The sequence below is a fragment of the Motacilla alba genome, chromosome 1A (genome assembly GCF_015832195.1).
Source record: "Motacilla alba alba isolate MOTALB_02 chromosome 1A, Motacilla_alba_V1.0_pri, whole genome shotgun sequence".
NCBI lineage: Eukaryota > Metazoa > Chordata > Aves > Passeriformes > Motacillidae > Motacilla > Motacilla alba.
The window spans coordinates 38,753,605-38,767,389 of record NC_052031.1 but is presented as its reverse complement, the minus strand read 5'-3'; the positions used below and the strand labels follow the sequence as shown (position 1 = coordinate 38,767,389).

At 35.8% G+C, this 13,785-nt stretch overlaps 1 protein-coding gene across 6 annotated transcripts in view; it reads right to left on the bottom strand.

Moving 5' to 3' along the window:
* Nucleotides 1–13,785, bottom strand: part of PTPRQ (protein tyrosine phosphatase receptor type Q) — a 128,440-nt gene that overhangs the window by 89,427 nt on the left and 25,228 nt on the right. For all 6 annotated transcript variants that reach the window (XM_038154564.1, XM_038154558.1, XM_038154561.1 and 3 more), the window contains 9 exons: nucleotides 13,654–13,765; nucleotides 12,740–12,966; nucleotides 10,496–10,565; nucleotides 8,255–8,454; nucleotides 6,675–6,924; nucleotides 5,396–5,524; nucleotides 4,519–4,665; nucleotides 2,639–2,811; nucleotides 73–286 (listed from right to left, as the gene is read on the bottom strand). In XM_038154564.1, coding sequence (XP_038010492.1) covers nucleotides 73–286; nucleotides 2,639–2,811; nucleotides 4,519–4,665; nucleotides 5,396–5,524; nucleotides 6,675–6,924; nucleotides 8,255–8,454; nucleotides 10,496–10,565; nucleotides 12,740–12,966; nucleotides 13,654–13,765 — 1,522 coding nt within the window. The remainder of the gene's footprint in view (nucleotides 1–72; nucleotides 287–2,638; nucleotides 2,812–4,518; nucleotides 4,666–5,395; nucleotides 5,525–6,674; nucleotides 6,925–8,254; nucleotides 8,455–10,495; nucleotides 10,566–12,739; nucleotides 12,967–13,653; nucleotides 13,766–13,785) is intronic.

Below are 13,785 nucleotides of genomic sequence, written 5' to 3'. Positions count from 1 at the left end.
TCATATCTGGGACAATGATGGGGGTCCTTCAGCACAGAGAAGCAGGTAGAAAAATACCCTAAAATATCTTACCCAAAGCAGAATGTAGTTCTGCAGCTCCATTTATATCAGGCAAATTATCAGCAGTTACACTTGTAAATATTACTGGGGAAGCTGTCTGAATGCTGGAAAACATTTCAGCTGAACCTTCATATAAATCATTCTCTGCTTCCATTGAATTCCAAGGGGTAGAAGAAGGTTTGATATTTTCATTTATTGTGTATGGTTCCAAAGAGTCAATCAGATACTATAAATTAGAAATATAAAAAGAAATCACAAACCTAGTCATAACTAAATTTTATAGTTAAATTTTTATATAACATAGAAATCAGGCTTGTATGTTTGTATTTGCATATAGATACTATATAAATGTTGGCATACAAACATTATTGATCATTAGTATAATTTTTTAATATGAGCTTTGTCATAAAAATTTTCAGCTGCCAGTAGCCTACAAAATTTTACTCTGGTTATTGTTTAATCAAACACCACCAATTTTTTTTTCTGAAAAAATTCCTTAAAATACGTATTTTATATTAATGTAGCAATTTTAAAGTAAGGCCTTTAATTTTACAAGTATATTTTTGGAGCTACATTGAATAGATACACATTTGAACTTGGGAGATTTTATTTGTACTAAGTATATATTGAAAGAAGACAGCAGGCATTGAAAACAAGAGGACTTCAGATGGCCCTTCCAGTCCCTCAAGAAAAGGATTAGCAGGCTGACTAGATCTCTGAGAGGGAATAAGAGGAGAGGGAGAAAACTAGAAGCTGATGAAATAAAGGGGAAAGAAAAATAAGGATATATGTATGTGAAAGGGGAGAGTGTAGGGGAGGTAAAGTGATATAGGGGCCCATAGGACAGAAGATGCAAAGAAAAAATGTTGGAAAGGAACAGCAGCAGATATAAGTGGAGCAAGTACAACAAAGAGAGAAGAAACAAAAGCAGAAAAGAGAGAGAGGGTAAAGCATAGGTACAAAATGGTGTGTTAGTACCAGATCTTCACGCCCCTTCGAAATCTGGGACCAAATCCAGGACTTGAGTATCTCTGAATTGTTCTGCTGTCATCTGGAACACTCCCCACTCACACATATGGCCCACCTCATTGCCAGAAAGACATGTTTTTACAGTGATGTAACTAATACACATTAGTCCTTTCCCTATGGACTCTGGGCAGAGAGGGCAAAGCCACTTTCACTCCTTTAACGTGAGGTACATTAGCCACAGGCACAGACAGAGCATCAATCTCACCTAAGTACCAAGAAGCTGTGAATGATTCATCTTCACTAGCACTTTATAGCAAAATAATAGGCCACATGGAAATACTTTTTGGTTCTGAGGATTTTCCACATATAAGACAACAGCTTTTTATTGCTACTGGTTTCTGAGTACCATTAGCACAGTGGATTCAAGCCCTGTAGCTGCTCTAAGCTGTGGTCAATGCGGTTCTAGACAAAGCAAGGTTGTTAATGATTTGCTTTGGTTTTTAATTAGAAAATTACATTCAATACATTATAATAAAGCAACAATGATACTGCACTAAGAACTCAAAAATTAGGAAATTCCATCATCAAAACATTTTTGTGCACACTACTTTAATTTTTTGTGTCTGGACTATGATACAATCTTTAATTACAGAGTTATATATTTTCCTTTTACAAGGATGCCTGCCTGGTTTAATGAATGGATCCTTATCCTAATTTTTTTTCCCCTTGCTCCTTATTTAACATTTGACTCCAGGGCTCTATTTAATGTATATAATTCAACTTGAAAGTGAACTCCTTCCTTGAGCTCTACATCAAAAACCTAGATTCCAATTCAGATCCACTGAAAGACATCACTGTCTGAAAAAATAAGGAATTATGCAGACTTTGGGCACCTGTTTTCAAAATTCAGCCCAAAAAGTGCTGCCCAGAAAGAATTCAATCCTGAGCTGAATGTTTGCCAGGGGTCTACAGTTCTGTGCTGCATACTCAGAGCTGCTCTAAGCACGTAAAGCACATCAGCACTCAAAATCCAGAAGCTAGACTGATTGACAGCCTAAGTCCCCTCAGAGATATGATCCCATAGATGTGCACAGATATCCTTAGTATGCAACCACAGCATGGAGTTAAGCATGTAGCATCACACACGTGAATTTAGGGATACAAAAGGAGGCAGAAAGTCTAAGCCTGTCTGCCTTGCTAGTAAAACACTTAGCTTGTCTTTGGACACTTCTGCTGAATTCACAGGGTTCGTACCCACGTCTTCTAGAGGTTTGACTGAGTGGCTGTGTATCAATCTAGGCACCCAATTCTTTACTCTTAAGAGTCTGCCCACCCTGGGCTGCAAAGAACTCAAGGACTGTGGGCTGTGGCTTCCTGCCTTCAGCAGCTGGATTGTTTTACCAAAATGATTTCATTTTTCCTGTTGTGGAAACAGCATTATTGGAATCTTTGAAAGCCAGTCAGAGAAGGAGAGTGGACTGAGGAAGATGGCTTTTTAAAAAATTGACAACTTATCTGTGGGAGCTAGCTCATTCTATACATGTCAGATAAGGCAGAGAGCAAATTTAATCTAACATAAAATCCTTATTTAAAAAAAAAAAAAGAATACCTTATTTTTGTCTCCAAGAATAGTGTTTTCCAGAGTGGCGAGTGTTGCCTGCACATGTACTTTAACTCTGTACTGGGTAATGATTCCATTTGGTTGTTGTGGCTTTCTCCAAGTAATTTTTACATATGTGGCTTCCACTTCTGCTACTTGTAAATCTGATACAGCACCTGGGACTAAATATTCAAGAAGAAATTTCAGTTCATTAAACACTTGTGATTATTATAAGGTTTTTCAGTACTATATACAAAGTACAATAGATAATCCAATTTCACATCCTTATCTTTTGAGTTGACCCTGTGCAGGGTAGAGACTTACTTCATATGTTTTCTTAGCAAACAAGTTACAGTTCTAAAAATATGCAGACTTTTTTTAACACATAAGACATGTATGAGCATGGTCAGAGACTGAGATGATGCAAACCAGGATTGCTCTACTGAGGTCTGCTTGGTTGGAAACAAGCAGACCTTTGCTATTTTCCTATATGGACTCTTAAGTATTCTTGAAAATAAAAGGTTAGCTCTAAAATTATCAAAGCCATAGAAGAATGAAGTAAAAAAGCTGTGGAAAAAAATTAATGCGATACAGCTTGTTAATTTCCCTTTTACAAAAGGTTTATATAATTTTATTTAGGTTTATATAATTTTATTTATATTATATAATTTATATATGTGTGTAAATATAGATGTATATATATAATTAATATGAAATATATAATTAATATAATTTTTTCAATAAAATTTTAGTTTTAATTATATTGTAACTTCCACAGCACCACCAGAGGTAAAATACATTTATATTCAATAGAATGATATTCAGATTTGATACAAAAAGAATTTTTTTCCTAATACGCTTCAATAAAAGACAATTTTGACTTGTATAAGAAGGATTTTTAGATTTGGCATTAAAATAAGACACTCTGTATTGTGCTAAAAGTACCCCAAACCCACCAAAATTCCTTTTGGAATCTGACAGTACATTTCAACACAAGTATCTGTACTCAGATAAGTCATCTCTGGAAATTGTCTCTGAGAGCTGCCAAAAGCAGCTCATTCAGGAAAGAATACAATAAAGAAATAAAGACAGGTTTTCTTCCCAGTGTTACCTCTTGACAACAAACATTGCCAGCAACCCCTGAGGCAGAGATTTTCTAAATTTGTGTTACACAGCATAAACGTAAGGCAGAAACAACTGTCTTGAAACTGCCTCTCTATTCCACAACTCGCAATTTTTCCTCCTTGCATCCTCAAATGCTGACCAAGAATCTTACACTGTGTCACATATATGTGAGATAAAGCTGCATTTCCAGGCAGCCAAGGACTCTAACGTGGTTAGTTGGCTATTTTGCACCACAATTGCACAGAACAGAGGGCTCAGAGGCAGAGCCAAGCACTCGGCAGTACCGGGACAAGCCCTCCATGTGGGGCCTGCCTCGCTGCTGAGGGTGGCTCCATCACGGACGGGGCCTTGGATTTGGTGCAGATGAGTCGGGGAGAGGTTTCATAAGGAGCAGGGGCTGAACGAGCCAGCAGCGGCAATCTGCGCTGCGCTTTCTTTTCCTCTTGCTGCCATCTAACGGGGCAGAGGAGACCCTGCAACTTAATCACGGCACCTAAAATTATCTACTTTCCTTTAGAAAGACGCTACACTTCTTTCACAATCTCTGAAGGCCTTTGATAGCGGATAAATGTACTGACAGAGTATGAACTTTGTATGAACAACAACAAAAAAGACATAATAATATTCAGCTGGTTTCTTTTCCTCTCTTGTGGGGCTCTTACATTCATTCTCACCTTTGCAAAGTACCTTTAAGGCTCTGAAGGGAGAACTGAAACCCTTTATCACGTTCAACCCATTTGTTTTGGCTCTCTATGCTTACTTACCATCCGCAGGAGTGCAAACTGTGAGGTTGGTCTTTGGCCCCACCCCAGCGCTTGTCTCAGCACTGACGTACACCTGGTATGTTGTAAACGGCACAAGGTTACTGAACACGAACTTAAGGTCTTTTGTACTGTTATCCAGGACATGACCTGGAATTAAAAACAAAGAGATTTTAGGTCTAAAAGAGAAACAGTCCATGGCTACTTTCTAGTATGATGAACAAATGAAAGGACAAATTTGTTCGGAGAAGGGCTAATCAAGAATCAACTTTAGTGGAATAATTCTGAATATATGGGGAATAAAACAACAAACCAACCAACCAACCAAGCGATTTCAAGGAGGTGTGAGTTTAAAGAGGAGGAGATTTTAAAAAATGTATCTTACTTTTCCTATGTGGTTCCATAAAATCATTAAATGCACCTTATTTCTTACTTAACTACAGACAGTTCTATAATTTCTGTATCTATATATGTCTGAGCTCAAAAAAATTGCAAAAACATCAAAACAGACTTAAAGAGGTGGTTTCATACTGCATAAGAATAAAAATTCTCCAGAAATCTTGAGCAGAAAGAAAAAAAAAAGTAAAGATTTAGATATATAAGCACAGCAATTCAGCTGTGCTTAACCTGTCATCTCCTGAAAGACTGAGAAGTTGGTTTTCTCCATTCCTAGAAATATCTAATGTGAATTTAACTTTATACTCTTCCTTCTGATGGACTGACTTTTCCGTTAAAATTAATCTACAAACCGTATAATAGTAAAAAGGGATCTATTACACTGCTTTTGACTATCCATTTTTGATTGGCAGGCCCAGAAGGTTGTGTTAGGAAATAAGCACAAAAAAAATCAAAAGAAATGGTAACATCAACTCTGACTTACCAGATGGTCCATACAGCTCAACTCTGTAACTGAATTTCCCTGTTACTATGGTTGGTGGGTCCCACATTACTGAGAAAGACTTTGCTGTAATGTTGCTCTTGGCAAAATTCTGTGGTGGGTCTTCTGGAACTTAAACAATATTGGAAAAAGTCTTTGAACATAAAATACTTTATATTAGGTGTCCAAGAACCCCATAACAGACAATTCATTTTAAACATAAACATGAAATATTCTGAAGGGAAGCCATCATTAAAATTACTTAATTTATGATTTAAGGTAATTCTCAGGGAGGGTATCAAGAGAGTTGATAGTATGGATATAATCTCTAAGAGACAAAAGTGAAAAATAAACTGGAAATTATCCCTGAAATCATTAGAAGAGAAACTGACCAAAATTTCATTAACCCTAGACAGAGCAGCGAATGAAGGCTATTGAAATTCTATCAAAGCAATTCAACTGACCATTTCTAGGAGTGAATAAAATTTCTTTTTATCTGAACAGTGCAATCTATTTTGTATGTATGAAAGGGAACTGAGTAACATCAAACCATGTCCAGCAAAAGAATGATGTACTTGAAAACAGAAAGCCAGAATAACATTCCTCTGGAATGCCTTTTTTTGTATAGCTCTACTAATAGTGTTCCCACTACCTAAGCCATTATAAAAGTGCTGCTCATGGACCATTGCTTCCAATTCCAACTTCTCAGTGCATTGCAAGTAATCAAAAATCAACTTCACCTGGTGCTTAAATATTTCTTCTACACTGAACAACTTTCTGCAATAGGTACAGATTCGCAACATAAGTACAGGAGTTTTCTTCATTATTGATTATTTCTCAACAAAGGCAAAGAAGCTTAAAGTGCATTTCTATGTATACAAAACACATACTTTTACAATATTATGCCTGACAGCTATGACTCTTCATCTTCATTTTCAATTCTTCTACCATTATTCTATTATTTGCAGTTCTTAAAGTGTCCTCAGTTTTTTGTAAAATTTGATCTGTCCTGAGCATAATTTGGTATCTTTGGTATCTTTGACTACTGGCAACAAGTGAACTCTCATTCACTGTACATTATTAGATACATAAATATATATACATTTTCAATTGTTTCTATCAGGTAAAATTAAATAATCATGAAAATACAAAATCATGATACAGATAAAGACAGATTAGGACAGAAGAATCTTGCAGCAGAAAATCAAACCTATATTTTTAAGTCTTTCACATAAGTCTGAGAACTTTATTGCCATTTTAAAGCTGTATGTATTTAACATACCTGATTCTGGTGTCCGGACAATTGCGCTGTCAATGTAGCCTGCTTCAGTGGTAACTGCAGAGACTTCAAAAAGATAGGTGGTGTATGGCCTGAGGTTAGATACTACAAAGCTGATCGGTTCACTCCAAACAGAGCTCATCTGACTTGCTGCTTCTGTACTTGGTGTCACTGTAGTCTGTGAAAGACTTGTGGATTTCCCAAAAGTAGTTGAAGGAGTGGTAGTACTCCACAAAAAAGATTCACTCTTATCCTATAAGTAAAAATAAGAAACATAATAAGGTGCATCTATAACCAATAATTGTAAATAGATGTAGATAAAAAAGGCTGATCATCTTTGAAAAAATTACCCTGAACTGGTTCTCCTTTTTGTACTTCATTTTTCAAATTTAGGCAGACTGTGCAAGTGCATCCTGTTAGTGATAGTGTTATAATTTCCTGCCTTATTCAAGAAGATCTCAAATCTGACTGAACAGAAGCATCTTTTCCAGGATCGTTCCCTAGTGAGGTCCTTTTGCATCACATATATGTTGTATGTGTTTATGTGCACACACATGCATAACATACATATATCCACACATCATGGATAAAACCAGACAGGAGTTGCTTAATCCATCATGTCAGGAGACAACTCTGAAAAATTTCTAGGCATTGTGGTGACCAATGTTTATGGTTCAGTAGGTGGCAGCCTGGCTTCTCAGTGCTGAATTAAACCAGCCTGGTGTCAGGAACCTTTGCAATCCTAAGATAATCTTCCAAATGAAAACTGAAACCAAATTTATGATAATTCATGTCATTTTAAAACTTCACTTTTCATTAAAGAACGAAGTGTAGGAAATTGGAAAAAATATAAAAGGAAAAAAGTTTGGTCACTTGACTTTTGACATTTCAGTAATTGCGAAACTGTGCTCAATGTAAGAAGGAAAAAGAGAAAAAAAATCTAGAAGAGAGAATTTTCTTCAAGAAATTCCAAAAGGATACAATGATTATAGGTCTGAATTCAACAATAAGAACAGTTCAGACTGCAACCATATTTTTGAAAATCACTCTGCTAATCATGTTCGGTTTTTATTTTGATTTGAGAAGTATTTTAAAAATATTGAAATGTACTGCATAGAATAAAGCATAATTCTAAAATAGAAAAAGCATTATCATACTATATAGAAAATAAGACATTGACAATACTATATTGACAATACTTCACTGACCAAAAAAACCGTGTAAGTTCTTGGGTTTTTTTCTAATTGAATAGTGTGTAAAACAAAAAAAATTAAAAATTGAAAGCTGAAGAACAAGAAACTTTCTATTTCATTATTTTCTGTTAAAAGGATGCCAAGCTTTATTTTTAATGGTATCTTTACTTTGATTAAAGTGAACTTTTCAAGCAAAAGTATTCCATTTAAACTACTTTGAACAGAAAGGTTTTTCTTCATTCATTTTATCCTGTCTTTGGACTAAGTCTGTAAGGTTTTTGAATCTTTCTGAAAAGCAAGCCTCCACATTTTTATGTCTCAAATTTTAAATGTAAAACTATATTCTGTGGTTTGAGTCTATTTCTAGTTTAGAAAGTTTATAGCACTTACATTACATTCTGGTAACCTCCCAGACAGAAGGTCCTCTACTTTAACCAAGACATCTTTCACTACAATTCCACTTCTTGCATGTTTCACACTAATCTTGAAACTAGTAATCTTTCCATTTGGTTGCCGAGGGAGAAACCAGATCAGATTTACAGCTGAAGAATTTAAGGCTTCAACTGTGAGATTCACTACTTTACCTGGAGCTTGAAAACAAAACAAACAAAAGCAGTGAGATAAACTTTTCTTTTCAGCACTGAAAAATAGCAAATTCTTCTCTTTTTATTTAAATGCCATTTCTAGCTTCCAAATTCTGAAGCAAACACATAAAAAACATTCACAAACACATGTAATGTAGCTGATATACAATCAGCTATTTTTCAATCTGGTTTAAGTGAGAAATATAATTATTTCAGTGTCATAATATATGTAGTAATTGATTTGGTAAACTTAGAAATATTCTTCTTAGAAGAAAGTCATCTACTGTTCCAGAAATAGAAAAAAAATTGCCTTTTTTTTCTGGCTAAGAGCATTTAATAAAACTGTGTGTTTTATTTCACTCTACCTGTGCCATCTTTTCTGCTGCACATAGTTTTAGGTAACTCAATTAAATTGGAATACTCAAAATTACTGCATAAATGCTGCTCTTTGTATCAGTGAGTTTCTGTCGCCTTTTGTCAGAGCATCAGTATTAATCACAGCACAAAGGAATGAGATGCAGCATTGGAATCAGATTTTACATGCTATTTTACTTCCTGAACTCTCCTGGGAATTAGAACCCTGTGGCCCTGTCTTAGTGCTGCCTACAAGTGGCAGAGTCAACAGCAGGTTCTGCAGCAGCTGTCTTAGTATTAAGGAGAAAAGGCTTTTCACACTCTTTTTAAAAAAAGACATTCCACAATTGCAGACCTTCCACAGGTGAATTGAGACAGCTCCTCCAAGCCTCATAGGTAGTGCTTTCAGTGCTACTGAATCTCTTCCTCATGTTTCACCTCTTTCCCCCTCCTCCCAAAATACAACCTTTATATTTAAACAATTTTATCCTCTGGCTATTTTTCTCACAATAAATTTCCCATCTTTATGTTGATTAAGATGTTTGGCTTTCCTTAGCCATCAAAGCAAGAATTAGAACAAAAAACCAGTTGAGAAAGTAAAAGTATAAATGTTATACCAATGACACATAACTCACCTATAATTTGAAGAAACCTGCCCATTAAATTTATAGTAAGGCATTTTAGGTTTAATAAAAATGTAGACAAAAATGCTTCCAAAAGTAAAAAGCTTATGTTCTTATATGGAGAAATGCCAGTGCTGTCCTCTGTCAAACATGAGTAAATTATAAAGCTCACAGAAATAAGGTTTTTTACCAGCAATAATGCACAAGTAGTGAAGAATAAGGATCTCACACATATCCATGTGGCAAGTTTACTACTCCTCCTTATATTGGGTTCATGAATTATTGCATTATTTGTTCAGAATGATGATTTCTGCCATTAATAAGTAGGTTGCACAGTTTGCAAACAGTTTGCAGTTTGCACAGAAGGAGAAAGCAGCCTAAACACAGATGGGCAGTCACTGCCTTGGCAGCACAAGCTCTGTATTCCATTGAGACTGGTTCACAAGTGCACTGGTGCGAGCTCGTCAGCCAAGGCACAACTGCTCCTGGAGCATGAGCGAGACCACAAACACTAAATTAGTAAAGATTGTGCAAACTCAGGCTATGTGTTTTAATCTTCAAAACCACCAGATCAAATTTTCATTCCAGATTTTTCAGATTTTTTTTACCTTCAGAATCAATACATAAAAATTTAATAAAATACATTCTGTGCTAAGCTTCTTAGAACCCATCACTAAATGAATACAGATTGAATTAGCAGACAATGGCAGAGATGATCCCACAACAAAGTCTGTCTCCTAGAACTGTTGCAGGCAACAGCAGATGGATCCACTTGATAGGTACTTCTGCTCTGCTATGACCTTGATTTCTGGAAGCTGCCTACCTAGAAACTGGCACAGGAAAGCTCCAAGAAAAACAGTATTTTTTGTACAACAAACACCCCTATGGGCACACCCTAAATGCTGTTGATAGCAAATAGAACAAAATGAACCTTTGTCACTGAGTGACAGAATAAGGATTTTGTTCTAAATGCACTGGAATTTGTTCAAATGTGAAATTCATCATGGAAATTTATTTGAACAAATTAAAGCAAATTTAATCAAAATAATTAACGGCTTTATTAAATTTACCACTTTCTGCAGTCTGGAAGAGGAAAGGATCGCTAAACTCTCCAATACCAGCACTGTTCTCAGCAGCAACCTACAGGAAAAGAAAGAAAGGATCCACATTAGACAATCTACTGCATATACAGTTTCAGGGAATATGGAAATCCTGAGGATACATAGCTTTTAAACTACGAATATACAGATGAATATGCCCTTTATAGTTGTGTTGTATAATTTACACTCAATGTTTAAATGTAAAAAAATAAAATGGAAAAAGTACATAACAGCATAAGAAATTGAGAAAACCACATGTGAATATCCACACATGAAAAGAGGATCCCTATTTTTTGAGTCCCTATTTTATGAAAAAATCCACAACAAGAATAACATCAGTAACACTCTTTCTTCTTACCACAATACACTTCCTCCAGATTCTGCATTCCTATTTTACTCACTATAAATTAAAGGGGTAAAAAGGAGAATAAGCTGCCTTTTATTTCTCTGTCTCCTGTAGGCTAGTGAGAGCAGGTCAACCCTCCTCAAAGCAGAAGCCCAAGGAAAGCATGACTTTTTGCAGAAAGGCAATAGGTCAGAGAGAGTGTAGATGCACTTCATGATGGAAAGGCTTCAGTGCTCACAATCCTGGATGAGTTTTCCCACAGAAGAGCAATATATCAAAACTTTGGTAAAATTTATGGAGATGAACAAAGCAGCAATGCCAATTGGCTCTGCAACATAGGGTTTGGTGACAATTCAACTCAGTGATGGGCCATGGCATCCAGTTCTTACAAGGAAAGAGGAAGGAAGTCTAACTTCTTTTTTTAAAAAATAGGTAAAAGGGACAACAAAAGGTAAACATGAGTAAAATTCCAACAGTGATGGTGAGAGGTGTGGGAAAGAAGAAGCAAAGTGAAAAGCTCTCCAGCAACGTTATAGCTGGCAATGTAAGGAAACGAGGTCCTGGCCCTGGGGTTTAGGGAGCTGACAGTGCAGACTGTGGGGAAGGCAGGGTGAGAAGGGGTAGGTGTGCAAAAACTAAGTGTGGATCACTGTAGAAGTGACACACAGCACACAGAGGGTAGCAAAGGACAAAAGAAAACAGAAGACCTCAGGCCAGAAAGGGAAACTTGTTCTATCCACTTCTTGCCACTAAACAGTGAGTTTTTCAAAGACTGTAAAGATTAAACAAAAGGATAAAGCTACAACAGACAAACATGGTAAAGGAATAGAGGGTAGCATTGAAGACTTAATCTGGGATGACAAGAAGAACCTGTGTCACTGGCTAGCTCCTTCCTAAGCCACACAAACACATGCACACGCACCTCATGACGACAGCCAACCCTACCTACATGTGCTTCACAGGGACAATGACTTGAAACATACTTAGAAATTGATAAATTCTACAGTTATATTGCAATAGCTGAGGAAATTGACTGGAGATCTTCAGGGGGTTGAAATTCTGACAGTATTTAAATTACACTATATAAATCTTAAACTATGTCTTCACCTAAACATTGTTTTTATTACCTCATCTCAATATAGATATTGTAGAAAGAGCTCAGAAACAAAACCAGCATTAAGACAGACATGGAAACTCCTACCTCATTATGTGCCACTTCAAGGCAACAGAATGGAATGAAGCAAATCAACACATAGTTTCACTTAATTCTTGGTATTGAATAGAGGAGCCTCTACAAGGCTCTTATGAAAGAGTAAAGCAGGCAAAGAATTGCTTGGCAAATACTCCCCAGAGAGTAGCAGTTAATTTCTGCCCACCTGAACTCATCTATTGTTGAAGAGCTCAGAGATGGATCAGTAGTGCCTAATCTCAGTGCAAACAAGTCCTACATATGGAAGACATGCTTTTTTAGATCTGGCTGAGATGATTAAGTAATCTACATGTAATATGCAAAGCACAAAAGGAATTTGAAAGATTAAATCTCAATGAAGATAAAGAAGGATTTAGATGCTTCCAAAAATTCTACCCTTTATTTTTTATGTTTTACCACATAAAGCCATATGTTAATATGAATATCAGTAGAAGAAGATACATTTCAGTGCAAGTTTGACTGGGACATTTTTAAGTAGATTTTAAAAACACTACTCAAATAAACTCAACTGAACAAATATCTGGCTAATATAATTTGTGATATGGCAACAGTAAATAACATGGTCCCTCAGAAAACTCTACAGGAGCCTACTATAAACTCATACAATTTACAATAAATCAGAATCCAAAATACTAAGAGGTGTTTGTAAAGCTTTTACCATAATTTCATAAGTTGTTCCAGGGTTAAGACTGGTGAGAAGAACTTCCAAACTATCTGGCTTTGTTGTGACCTGTGTATAAGCTGTTTGCATCCACGGGCAGACTTCTTTATATTTAACAATATAGGATAGAATTCTCCCATTTGGATAGAGTGGTGTGTTCCATGACAGCAGAATCCCAGCAGAACCCACTCTTTCACCTGCAAGGAACACAGGTGGTCCAGGATCTAAAAAAAAAAAATTTAAAAAATTATGTATATGCACACACACACACGCATACACACACAGAGCACACACATGTAAACTAATTTTTAATTAAGATTCATGAGAGTGGAGACACATCCACAGACTCTACAGAGAAATTAAATCATCTGCCAGCATAACCTCATAAAACTACTGAAAACTGATGTACTTCTGAATAAAAATATTTTTTTCTTGCTACAGTCCTGTTACAAATTATTAGGTTAATCTTGGAACACCAGAAACAGTCTTCTGTAAGAATGTAAAAAATGTGTTCATCAAGAACTTTGTTAAAAAACAGAGTTTAATGCCAATTTGACATCTGACGTATTCTAGCACTCAATTAAAGTGTAGTCTCTTAAAAAGCACATCTGCTTTGGCTACATTTTGTTGGAAATAGCTCTGAACATTTCTTTATGTACCACTATAGGTATAAATCAGAGTCTGGATATTATTACATCACACAATAACAAATTTTTCAAAAACTTGTAAATTCTTAAGCTCTCATAGAGCACTTCTGATTCAGTGTGTTTTTAAATAGTATGAGAAGATGAAAAATTTCAATGACTGTTCAAAACTGATTATAATTTCTTGGATATTACTGTGCACATAATAAACATAAGAAAGCATAGTTCAAAAAATGAACAAAATTTCATCAGTCATTTTTGACTCACTTGTCACATTTGTTGTCACAGTTCTACTTGCAGGTGAACTATAGACGGAAGAAGAAACTGCAGAAACTGTAACATTGTATGTTGTTCCAGGAATAGTATTGGAAAAATCAGCCTGAAATAGGACATTGTTTT